At 42.0% G+C, this 12,585-nt stretch overlaps 1 protein-coding gene across 6 annotated transcripts in view; it reads right to left on the bottom strand.

Annotated features, from left to right (window-relative positions):
* The window catches only part of clcn3 (Cl-/H+ antiporter 3), a 39,618-nt gene that overhangs the window by 15,961 nt on the left and 11,072 nt on the right, over nt 1–12,585 (bottom strand). Inside the window, exon 1 of one of the 6 annotated variants that reach the window (XM_086279244.1) lies at nt 5,538–5,941. The exons of 4 other annotated variants lie outside the window; for them this stretch is intronic. In XM_086279244.1, coding sequence (XP_086135370.1) covers nt 5,538–5,625 — 88 coding nt within the window. In that variant the 5' untranslated portion in view covers nt 5,626–5,941. Of the gene's footprint in view, nt 1–5,537; nt 5,942–12,585 lie in introns of those variants that run through there. One more of the 6 variants, XM_086279279.1, reaches the window with a different exon arrangement.

The raw sequence follows: 12,585 nt of genomic DNA, 5'->3' as shown, positions 1-12,585 counted from the left end.
AGGCCAAATAACCACTTCTATCTTGTAAGTAATGACTTGAACATGACTTGGATTATTATCAGGAAAAATTCATTAATGATAAGCGAAACAGCAGCAAACATTGTTAGCCGAATACTATATGAATACCCATATAGTATTCAGAGATGGGCTGATCCTCTCATTCTGTGCAATGACTTTGCTCATTATGCTGGGACGAGACGCCGGCAGTCACTGGTTAGGTCTGACCTGCTCTGGCAGGACGGACATGCTCAGTATGAACACAGAACAAAACATACTGAGTCATCTGCACACACAGACACACACACATCAGGGCGAGTTGAGGGGCCGATTCTCTGCTTCTTATCTGAGAAGCATCACAGGCTTTACACGGCTGACATTTCTCTTTGCTGCCTGAGGCGGCGGCGTGATGAGAAACGATCTCTGATGTACAACAGCGACCTGTGGGAGACTTTAAAATCCCTCCACAACATCCGTATAATACAGCAGGTTTCCTTAAGAGCGCCATTTAGTTTGTTTAACTTGGGACAAAGCCTGTTTGAGAAATCAGAGAAAAGTCCATCCTCTGACATTTAAAACTGTTATCAAATCGAGCCCGAGCCTCCTCCTTCAGATGACACAAGTATTCATCTGAAAACAAAGACTGAACTGTGCGCAACAATAAGATTAAATGACACAACAACAAGGCCTGCAAATCCAACAAGTATAGCTCATTTCTCCTGTGTGGGGACAGTCAACAATATGAGATTAATGAACAAATACAAACATGGGTGTAATTACTGCGTGTGTTAAAACCAACACCACCAAAGCAGACATTTAATATTTAGACAACTTTAAAAGACTATTTTATAAACAAACCTCACAAGTTCTGAATAGGAAACTAGAGCAGGGTCAGCACACTGTGATGAACTACTAGTAGAGCTACACTCTACTAGTACTCTACTACTAGTAGCTCAGCTTTTGCACAGTCTTCTTTTTTTACTCAAGTCCAATAAAGAACAGAATGAGCTCCCTAGAATGCAGATTTTGGTCCTCACAAAGATAGCTAGACAGGAACACACACACACACACAAGCCAATTCCCAGAAGCCATACTTGTCAGTATTAATTAGATGCACAGTCACCCTGACTGAAATAAAAGCGCTGCAAACATGGAAGGATAAAAAAGAAATCCCTGCAGTTCCTCTTCTGGCCACTTGAGGCCATTTCCAAAAACGAGCCAATCATGCCATGACACCACTGTTTTTGCACACAGTCCCTGAGACAAAGAGTAAAACTAAACTAAATAACTGTGTCAGAAGTTTACAACACAAATTATAATTGTTTTATTTAAGTATTTAGTAAGATATGCAAATATAATATCAGATAAATTTACCTTCAATAAAAAGAAACAGCCTACAGTAGAAACAGCATTTCATTATATGGTACCCACACACAGAGAGAAGCATAAATACAGTATAAGTGCCAAACCAGTCAAAACATACAACGGGGTAACTCTCATGACCTTCAGTACAGGAAACACATCAATTCCAGGCACCACAACAGAACTCCTCTTTACATTTTTAATATCTTGAGAAACTAAGAATGAACGGGGCTTATCACACAAAGGTTTGTTCATCACTGTGACCTTAAGTGGTTGGGATCATTAAAACAGATCATGAAACACATCCTCATGCTTTCCTCTGCATTCCTACACAGCCACATCATTAACTACTACTGCAGTGGGGTAACGTCAAAATCTTTCTGAGACATTAGTCCAGAGTAAAGCCCGATTCCCACAGACCTGAACGGGGCCGTAACAGAGATTCTGAAAGAGCTGCTTATTAGCTCATGTCGCTCCCTTTGAGGTTTGACAGGATGTAGGAGGAGGAGAAGCAGGGATGAAATGCTCCTGATTAGACGCTGCCTATCCTGTCCAGTGAACAGTAAGGAGTAGTGACTGTGTAAGACACTACTGCAGCTGCTGTGGAGTCAGCAGCAATAAGGAGAAGCATTACAGAGATTGTATCCGTCTCCATTTTGATTTCAGAGTGACGGTTACAGTGCGGGGATGGATTGGCTGAGTGATGGGGCGATGACTCAGTTCACAACACAAGCCTCATATGTTTGCTTTGGACAGGTCAATAAACTAGGTGCACCTGTAAGGGCTCAACAAATAACAAAGGTAGAAATAAACCTTCTGTTTATGTATCGAGTTTCCTTTGACTAATCAAGGTTACATCTGCATAGTAACTACAAAAGAGTGACAAAAATCCTTCTATAATTTCGGTGGTTTTAGTTTATTGAGAACAAATTTCAATTACTTACTTTGTTGCGACACCACAAGTTGGACATCCTGTTGCTATAACAACCTCTGCTGACAGAGCTCTGTGCTGTTTAGCTGACATTAAATATATCAAGACAAATTTAAAACTCAGATTCGTAAAGGATCAAGCTCTGGAAAAAGGCCTTTAGAGTTTGCAGTTTTTATTTAATGAAATGAAATGATGTCAGTTTAAGTATAATCCTAAGTTTATCTTCACCTGCCTCTTGCATCCTCAGTTGTATGTGTGGCAGAGAGGAAAACACACAGTGCATCACCAATGGACCGGCCAGAGACCGGACTGATCAGACAGCCAGCTTCATGTATGTTTGATTATGAGGCAGTCAGTTTCAGGCAAACAGTCGTCACGCAGCCACATGCTAACAAGTGGTTAGCATGGAAGCTCCTCACTGTGATTGAAGATGCCATTTTGCCAGGGTAAATCAGAGGGAGACCACCTCAAAAATGAAACGATACCCTACTTAGACACTTGTATCACCCTCACGCAGCTGACGCATGGACTTTTCAAAGAAGCTTACAAAGAAAAAGGCGCTAAAGCTAAAGCTATCCAGGGCTCACAGGCGGCCAGCAGCCTCGGTATGAGCAACGTATCAAAATCGTTACAAGGATGACTGAAAAGGATTTTTAAAAAGTTGATGGCTTGTAAATACTGAACTGAAGCCTGACTCACTGTAAAAAACAAAACAAAACAGAATTTTGTCACAAAAAATAATTTTCTCAGAATCCTTTAGCCCTGATGTTACCCCTTAATTGAAAAGTTATTATCCAAAATTATTATCCTGGCATCTCTGTAGATGATTCACAGCCTGACTCATGAGAGGAGTAGAAAAAAAACAGCCTGATTGAACAGGAAATAAAAAGACTCCAACACACAGCTGACAACTGGTTAATAAATGCTAACCACGAACACGACCACAAACAGTTTGGTTAGAGAAATGTCCAACGTTAGAACAGGTTCATCATACCACAGCTAATGTGACCCAATTTATTTGTGTGTTGAACTCTTTTTCATGACAACGTGAAGAGCAGCACATATTACACAGAATCTAGAATCTAATCATTTCACTTCTCATTTTCATAAGCGAGAATCGAGTACACAGCACATCTAAATAGTCAAATCAGAAGTAAAGGGACTTCTATGTCACTTCCTGGACTCTAGTATCTTACCGTGAGAGTCATCTAGCAAAGTGCTCATGGATGTGGTTAAAAATGTTTCATCACATCCTTAAATTGTGCCTAACTGCATTTCAATGTAGTCATCTAAGTCACAACCCTAACCCTCCATGCAGAAGTGGCAGCCACAGAAGCCCATAGTTGGCTCCATTTATCTTGGAGCTCATGGTTTTGCAGGTTACTACAGCACATGGACATAACCAACACCATAAATGCTGACTACACTGGCCTCCATGTTTACGTCAGTGCACCATGTGTTGCTATTGCTCTTTTGCAGATGTGCCAGCCCATCCTTGAACCTGACAAAGGCCAGATTTATAGAAAAACAAAAGAGAAAAGTGAATGCTTTACGAAAGAGACGAACTGCCTTTAATATTTTCTGCTGTCGACTGGTTTGTTGACCACAGCAGTATCTGCCTATGAATACGACGGAGGATGAAGACACGACTGCTGCTCTACACTGCAGAACCAACGTGGCTCGATTAAGAAGGGAAACGTTTCAAAACAACAGATTTCACTGATGGAATAAACCAGACGAGCCCCTCCTGATGATGCTGCGCTTTCAGGCACTCATTAGTCCCACTGCAGGTGTGGATGGTGACGCCACGGAAACCAGAGGGGATTGTATGTGCGCACATTTCCAGCATCGTGCTTGGATGGTTCAGCAGACATGCAGACAATACACATGCATATTAAAAAAGAAAAGAAAAAGAAGGCTTCAGCTATGTTCCCCTGTGCATTGGCACCGCGACGCTGCGGTTCTGCATTGGAGGAAGAACGCCACGTCAGTGTGCACGGAGTCTTGCTGACAGTGGAGAACACACTTCTCTAAATGAACAGACAGCCTTCCTGTACAACCATCACCAATGAAATGAGAAGTGACTAGAGGTTTCATGCTTCACTCCAACAACCACAGCTGTATTAATCTTCATTAGATCTACTCTACTACTGTTGAGTAATTCAAAGAAGGGTTTAGAGGCAGCTGGGTCATCAGGGTTAGACTTCTCAGCCATCATGTGATCATAAATGATCCCATTAGAGCCCGAGGACAGACAGCAGCGTGCTGTCCACACTGCTGGAGTCTCTGGAGTACCATGAACCAGCCGGACAGAAAAATGGATCAAAGTCCAAAAGGTTGTGCTGCTCACCAAGCTGAGACAAGGCCACAGTGTTTCAGGTCAACGACCACAAGACGATCGACTTACTATAAGTTTGTTTTGCAGTGCCTGTACTCTGCGCACTGCACCGTGTCCACTTTCACCTTTAATTCAAACTTTTCAGCAGTACAGCTAGTGTGCTTTTGACCGTAAAATTGCTAGAAATTCCAGAGTAACAACATTAAACTGATGAAAACAGAAGACATTTGCCGACTGAAGCGTGAATGCTGGGAGTAGGGGTTGCCTACTAAGCTTAAGTGTTTTGTCCCTGCTCGCTCACCATAAAAAATCTAACAAGGCCAAAAGGAACCAACTCCTGACTCCCTGAACGCCACAGAGGAAAGATAAAGATTAGAGCGGAGAACATGTCATAAAAAAAAATAAATGATAGCCTGGCTGATTGATGCGAGTTGACATCCTGTATCTTGCCAACAGGTGTCCTCACACTCACTGCAGGAAAGACTGTGAGAGGTGCAAAGACGCACAGCAGCGCAGATGTACAAACATCCAGCTTACATGTGCACAACCAGCAGTTTCTGCAGAACGTCTGTGCACAAATTAAAATGGATGCCCGTGATGTTCTCAGGCCCGAGCTCGAGTCTTCACACCAAATCCACCCTGTGTTTATCTCATTATCTTTGGCTGACGTGCACACACTGCTGGTTAATCATCAGCAGGAGAGGCCAGAGCAGGAATGTGCCGGCTAGGTAGCTTGTTGACTGTGGAAATGGCAGCTTGTGGTCCATAAAGCAGAGGAGGCAGTCGTTTGCTCCACCTGCCATATGGATACATGCACTCAAGTGTACAAGCAGAAGGAGGTCGACCTATGTTATCGCAGCAGCGTTAGAAAAGGAGGGAATCAAGAGGGAGGGGGGGACGTGTCGTTACCTCTTCTAGGGATCTCCTGCAGGGGGATGGTGTCACCTCCCCCGTCGTAAGGCAAATAGGGATCGGCCGCCGCGTCCTCCTCCTCCATGTTGACAGTCTAGATGAGGCTAAACTAAACCGTGCTCAGTTTCATTACGCTATGCTCGCTGCGTGTGCCATTCGCTGCTCCCGCTGCCATGTTTACCAGAGGAGGACAAATGGGGCTGTGTGAGAGAGAGAGCGCGCGTGTCTGTTTGAGCGGAAAAACGTGCCTGTGTGTGTTAGAGAGCGCGCACAGCCCTCCCTCCCTTCCTTCCTTTTCCTCCTCGCTCGCTCCTCACTGCAGCAGCTGACTGCTAGAGTTGATGATGTCATCATACACAGGGAAAGACGATCACAGGCCGGTCGGCCCTACCCGCTTTAGTTGCTAAGGGAGATCAGTGAGCCGTGCCTCTTACGGAAGAAACCATAGTGTCTGGTCACAGGGGTGTGCGTGTGTTTTACAAGCGGTGGAGTTGGTGAGCTCCAAAATGGAAAATTCCACTCTAAGCACTGCAGTAAGGAGGATAAAAGAAAGTTTTTACAGAGCCGTATGGAGTGAAACACATACACCATGCTTTAAAAAAGACAAAATAGCTAACTAGCAACAAATTTGACCAGAGATTTACGATTAATTAATTTTTCTGAGCCTAAATGTCCAACTGTGAATGTTTCTTGCTTTTCTTTGTATCATATTGTAGTTAATTAAATTAATTAATGATAAAAAAAAATAAAGTCGGACTAATATTAATTTTTTTAATAGTTTATGGCAGAGATGGGCAGTAACACGTTACTTGTAACAAAAAACAAATAAATTGTGGCCACAAAATACTACTTCGTGCCCTCGAAATAGTGTAACGTGCGCACGAAATGCTAATTTGCGTGCACGAATTGGGTATAACGTGGCAACGAATTACGTATTTGTGGCAACGAAATAGATGACGTGCTCACATCACAGTTGCGTAGAACCATAGGCATAAGAGTAGGCTAAACCTATACACCATGGACAGAGACGGTATGATTGAGTTTTATTTTAGGCTGGGAATGAGCTACAAATGCATTTTGAAAAGCCTGCAATGCAAGGAACCATTATTACGGAGAGACATTTAAACAGGATGTTGAGAGCCACGTTGCTTTACAGACGTAATTGCTACCTAAATAATAGATTTTATTGTCAACCAACTGCAAGGGCCTGGGAAGGATCGCGGTTATCGGTCAAGTGTTTCGTGCCCACAAATTAGCATTTCGTGCGCACGTTATACCTGTTTCGTGCCCTCGAAATAGTATTTCGTGGCCAGGTGGGGAATCGAACCCTCAGCAGCGAGGACAAAACCTTCAGTGCCATCGAAATAGTATTTCGTGGGCACGTTATACCCATTTCGTGCCCACGAAGTAGTATTTTGTGGCCACAGTTTATTTATTTTTTGGACCATGTCATCAGAGGGGCTGATGTTGTTAAACAAATTTCTTCCAGTCAGAGAATGTTGCATATAATTAATTTTTTGCTTGATGCATAAAGTTAAAAGGTTAAAACAAATAAAACAAGTTTTAAAAAGAGACCTTTCCATTTGATTACATTTTGTATGATGGATTATGCAGAAAAGTAGAATTGGGCTGAAAGATCTATCGCTTTATCACCTATTCAGGTTGTAAATCGTGTTTTTAAAAAGTAACTAAGTAATTAATTACTTTTGAAAATAAGTAATCAGTAAAGTAACGGGATTACTTTTTCCCGTTCCTGTTTAAGACTGATGTGCGTTATTTCAGGAAAATCAAATCCCCATTAGATCTGCCTAGTCTCCGCAGGGAGGACTAAAACGGCCAAAAAACCCACATAATGACCATATATGTAACAGTATAGAGGTCAAGGGATGACATGCAAATGGCCAGGCGGGGAATTGAACCCTCAGCAGCGAGGACAAAACCTTCAGTGCAAAGCTCCTTCAAATCCCAAAGGCAAACAAGCACTGTGACACATTAAACAGTGGACGTAAACAAAGACAGAAAAGTAAATGCTAGCAACGTTTTTGAAGGCTAGTGAAATTGAGCTAGTTAGCGTATATCTGCTGTCTTGTGACCAGCAGTAGAGCTATGGTTACACCAATGTAAAACACATTAGCACAGGAAGGATGTAGGATGTGGGTTAGACTGTTCTCAGTAAACATTCATGTTTAGCCAAGAGTTGAGCTCACCCAGAGCACAAGGTTAGTCATTAATATGTTGCTGTTTAGTTTGAGTCACTAACATCCACGTTGAAATCTTACTCCACAACAGACTGATTCATTTCTGAAGTGCATCAATATTTGCTGTCCGTGACACTGTGAAGTTGTAAAACCTCACTTGAAGACGCACTACACATGAAGAATGCCAATAAAAGCCAATAAAAAGCATTTTGAAAAGCCTAGAGCCTCAGCCAGCACAGTACACCTCTACTTACATCCTAAAATGATAAAGAAAACTTTCCACACCAGTTTTTATCTGAAATCTCTGTCAGTCCATGGATGGAAAGAAAGAAAGCAGAATGTAGTAGTTGGGCACTGATGTGTTGTCTTGCCTTTAGCATCCAAGAAGAAAATGAAACATTTATGAGGGTTGCAAAAGAAACTGAATCCCGAATAAAAACCAAAAACAAAGTTTCAACCACGTCAGAACAGCAGACACAGACCAAATCAAACAAAAACAAAAATCACCCGAGATATTATCCCAGAACTTAGGCACTATGACTCAACATTACTGGTTAAACATCTCCAAAATAACTGAAAACAATGTCACGGGTAAAATCCAAAAAGAATCAGTCCCTATGTTTCAAAGATGTTTTGTAAACTCGGTGTAATCACGTGTTATTATATGAAACAAAAACCAGACTCAGTTCCCTCTTTTGTGGTTTCAGGCTTAACATGTGTTATTCTAGGATTTCACAAATTGAAATCCTTTTACCTTCACGCCCCCTTACCTTTTGTCACGCCGCGTTATCGCTGCTCAGCAGTGGCACAGGTGATATCAGCCATAGTTTGTCACCTCCCTCCTTTACAAAAAGCCCTCGTCAGCACTTCAAAGCAGCAAAACCACAACAGGTCTCTCAGGTTTCCATAAAATGTGTTCCAGTAAAAGTCCAGTGCAACAAGTCTCACTCCAACACTCCATGGGACTACTGAGTGATCCGGCTCCTTGGTCACACTGCAGTCTAAGCTCAGAGGAGGGCTTTACGGGGCTTTCTATGAACCCACCCCTCACGTAAAAATAGCACAGAGAAGCAGACACGGGCAGCACACCAACTTCAAGGAAAGGCATTCATCCAGAGATTTCCTTTGCTCACACCAAGACTGGTTCATGGGAATGCTGTTCCACGTCTATCACACACAAAGCATGAATGACGAGTCAGGTAGGTGGAGCTCAGGCCTGTAGTAATGTGCTGCATTACAATATGGTCCAAAATATCAATGTGGAAAGGAAGCCAGTCATTAGCTGTTAATTACTGTTAGTTATTAAAGATTTCTTAAAGAAAGAAAAGGGTTTCTCTGTCTGACTGTGTCATTAGTGTATAATTAGTGTTTTCTCTCACAGTTTTCTGTTTGTAGCAGCAGTGAGAACACAAAAGGTGACAGCTTAAAGTTAATTTATGCTTTCACCTTTTCACCACGTTCAGAGTACATCAACAGAACCTGAAGACACGGAACTTTAAGCCAAACCCTCTTATATAAACACTCAGTACCTGAAACACACCCTCTGCTACTCTCTGCACATAAAGAGACGAGACAAAGACGACAACTCTCAGAGCCATCCTCAATATTTCCACACAGGATGAATTTCAGTGACTTCAATGATCCAGCTCCATGGTTGGTGTATACCCTGGATTGGTATACACCAAGCAATTACTATAAAATGTACTATAAGACATTTAAGGAACTATAATACTATCAGGCCATATCTCCTAAATATTACTTTTACTACCTGCGTCAAAAATATTGGGTGGGCTATTTTACGAACACTAATATACTAATATCTATAAAACATGTTCAGAATTTTATACTAATAAGCTAACATGTCAAAATGCTAAATCAGAGCAAAAACTAACATCAGTGCTGTAATTGTGTATCCGATGTCACTGTGTTCGTAGTTTTCTAACAATATATACAGTGTTGCTGTTCCAGCGCCATCACTGCAACTGTCCAATCACAACATTGTGATGTCACAGCTTTGCGGCTCAGTGAGAAACACTAAGGTGTAGCTCATGTTGAAGTGGAAGGGGTGTGCTCCATATAAAGATGGTTTCTTTTGAAGTGGAAATTTACGGCTGGAACATACCCTCAAGTCAGATTTCCAACTTGGAACGTCAAAGCAACCCCACTGACCCCAGCTTAACAGTCCAAGATGGTGGCAGTGCACATAAACAGCAGTTAAACTGTAAACGGTGTGGTCAGTATAGCCACTGTTATGTATTTGTGACTTTGGCTAAATAAGCCACACACAGAACTGACCAGGGTCTACCCGGGAACGTGCTGCAGTGTTTTTGAGTTACAAAGAAAAAAGGATCGAGCTGTGTTCTAGAGGTCGCTTTCAGAGCTTGACTTTGCTAAGGAGCAAAACCAACCCCCTAAATTTGCCAACATTACTTTAAGATAAAACAAAGACTATTTCATAATACATTTTTAAAAAATGCTGTAAGAAAAGCAGTTATCAATCACTATTTCGTTTTAGGCAGAAAATGAACTGCATGGTGCAGCAGAGTGGTTAGCACTATCACTGCTCACAGGAACAAGTTCCTCAGTTTAAATCCACTGGCTGGGTTCACATCTTCTTCCTGTGCCTGTATTGGTTCTCTCCAGCTGGTAACTATAAATGCTTGTGCATCACTCAGTGCTGGCCCTGCGACAGAATCCCGACCGGACAGCTAGGATAAGCTCTAGCCCCTATGGATGGGTGTAAACTACACATTTATTTTTAGAAGGGGATTTGCTCTAAAATAGGTCTTTAGGTAACACATTAATTTGCCTTTCTGTTTTTGTTTTTTTTTACAAAAAGCCCTGCAGGCAAACTTCTCCCATGTGCAGTCTTTCAAAACTGTATATAAACATGATTTTCAGTCCCAATGACTGAAGAAATCCTGATAACGAACAATATCAGGTTGTGTAATAGCCATGACACGTGTTAGCATGCTAAACCTACCTGCAGACATAAATCATGCTTCAAGCAATCAGCTCTACAGCTGATGCCTTTGCTGCTCCTGTTAAGATCCTGCCAGGATACTTTTGTTTAATCCAGCCAAACTTGATTTACTTATTTCTAATGATCATTACAACAAAGCTAGCCAGACTGATCTTGTTCCGTACAATCTCCCTCTTGTCTGGTCGCCCATGCAGTTAAAAGTCACGTGGTCACCCTCAGTTTCACTGTTTAATAATGAAAATGCTCAGTCAAGACTCAACATTTTACTTTACTAAAGGGAAACTCCCCTGTGAAACCTTTCAACCTTTACTTAGACTGACTCTTAGGGTATGTGTGTATGCTTGGCTACAGGTATTAGTGTTTACTTTGCAGATTTAAAGTCAGGAGAAGGAGCAGGAAAAGTGGCAGAGATGCACGGCTGCACTATTCAGTATGCAAGAAGAGCTGCAATCACCGGGACCACAGAAAAGAAAGATGACAGTCAGGATTGTGCTTTCAGCACAGGCTTACCAAAAAAAAAGAAAACAATTATTGTCGTGTACTGTATCTTCATTTTAAGCCATCTGCAATACAAGAAATGTATCAAATAGAAACAGTTGATCCTAATTATCCTTTTATCAAAGAGGGAAAATAACCTCTGTGCTAAACAAACACTCAAAACAGGGTTGAAACTGAATGCGGTGCCTTTATCCCCTGCATAAACACACTAGCTTGCCAAAATCAGTCTTCGTTCTGCATTCAAAGAGAGACACCGCTTCAGCGCAGAGATATCCTGACTAAACACGAGCGGCTCATATTTGGAGAGCTGAGCTCGGCCGACACCTCTGACACCATCCTCAGCACGACGCGCGCTCTCTGTTTGATCAGCTGCGAGTAAGAAATTAAACGAATCAGCATATTTACTGAGACGAGGAAGAGAAAACAGGAAGCTGCGGATTGGGTGCTGATGGGGATAAGCGAGTCGGAGCAACACTGAGACGCTGACTGACTGAGAAGCGGGTGACCGCGCTGAAAAATGACAGGCATGATGGGAATTATGAAACACGGCAGCTTGGCACAGAGATCACATTCAGCGCTGTCTGTGATTGAAGTAATTAAGTAACTGTAACATTTGCTCCAACATGGCAAAACACAGCCAATCAACTCGCTCTGCCACATGACAGTACTACTACCACCACCTCTGCTTAACAGCTACCTGACAGGAACGTCTGCATGTGCCAAGGGATGAAAGGAGGAGGAGAACGCACAAAAGCAGAAATGACAACATGCAATGAGGCACACTTTAGGAAACAGGAAGCAAGAACATTAAAGAGGTGATAAGGTCAAACTGATCGAGGGAAACAGCACGGCAAGATAAACAGGATGCTAGAAGAGGACAAACTATAAAACCACGCAACAGAGCAACAATTATAAATAAGGTGGTATGCAGAGACAGCAACAAATGAACAAAGGAAGAAAAAAAACTACATGGAGCTGCTGAAACTGCCTTACATATGATTACAAAACAGCTAATTAACTCAGTTTTAATTGGACGATATTGATAATCAGTTAAGTACCATGTCTGTTTTACATGTTTGTTACTTCTGTTACATTTAATTGATGAAAACTATCATATTTGGTAATACAGCTCCAGAAATTTTCATGGGTGAAAACAGGAAGAAGTTAATGGTTCTTAAAGAAAATCTAGAAAGTGAATACGAGATAAGATAAGTTAAAGTTCTTTGTCTTCAATGGTGAAAATGGAAGCAGGACAATGATGCTGGGTGGATGGTTTAAGAGAAAGTTTTTCCAGGGTTTGACATAGAGAACAGTTGATGATGATGAAGATGAGGGTGGCGGTGGCACAAGACAGAAGCACACACAA

Source organism: Aulonocara sp. 'chitande type north' Nkhata Bay, linkage group LG3 (assembly GCF_057382095.1).
Source record: "Aulonocara sp. 'chitande type north' Nkhata Bay isolate Kocher_YH1m ecotype deep benthic linkage group LG3, A_spYH_male_GT1.1, whole genome shotgun sequence".
Taxonomy (NCBI): Eukaryota; Metazoa; Chordata; class Actinopteri; order Cichliformes; family Cichlidae; genus Aulonocara; species Aulonocara sp. 'chitande type north' Nkhata Bay.
Note: the sequence above shows the minus strand (reverse complement) of the source record. Positions and strands in the feature narration are given on the sequence as shown.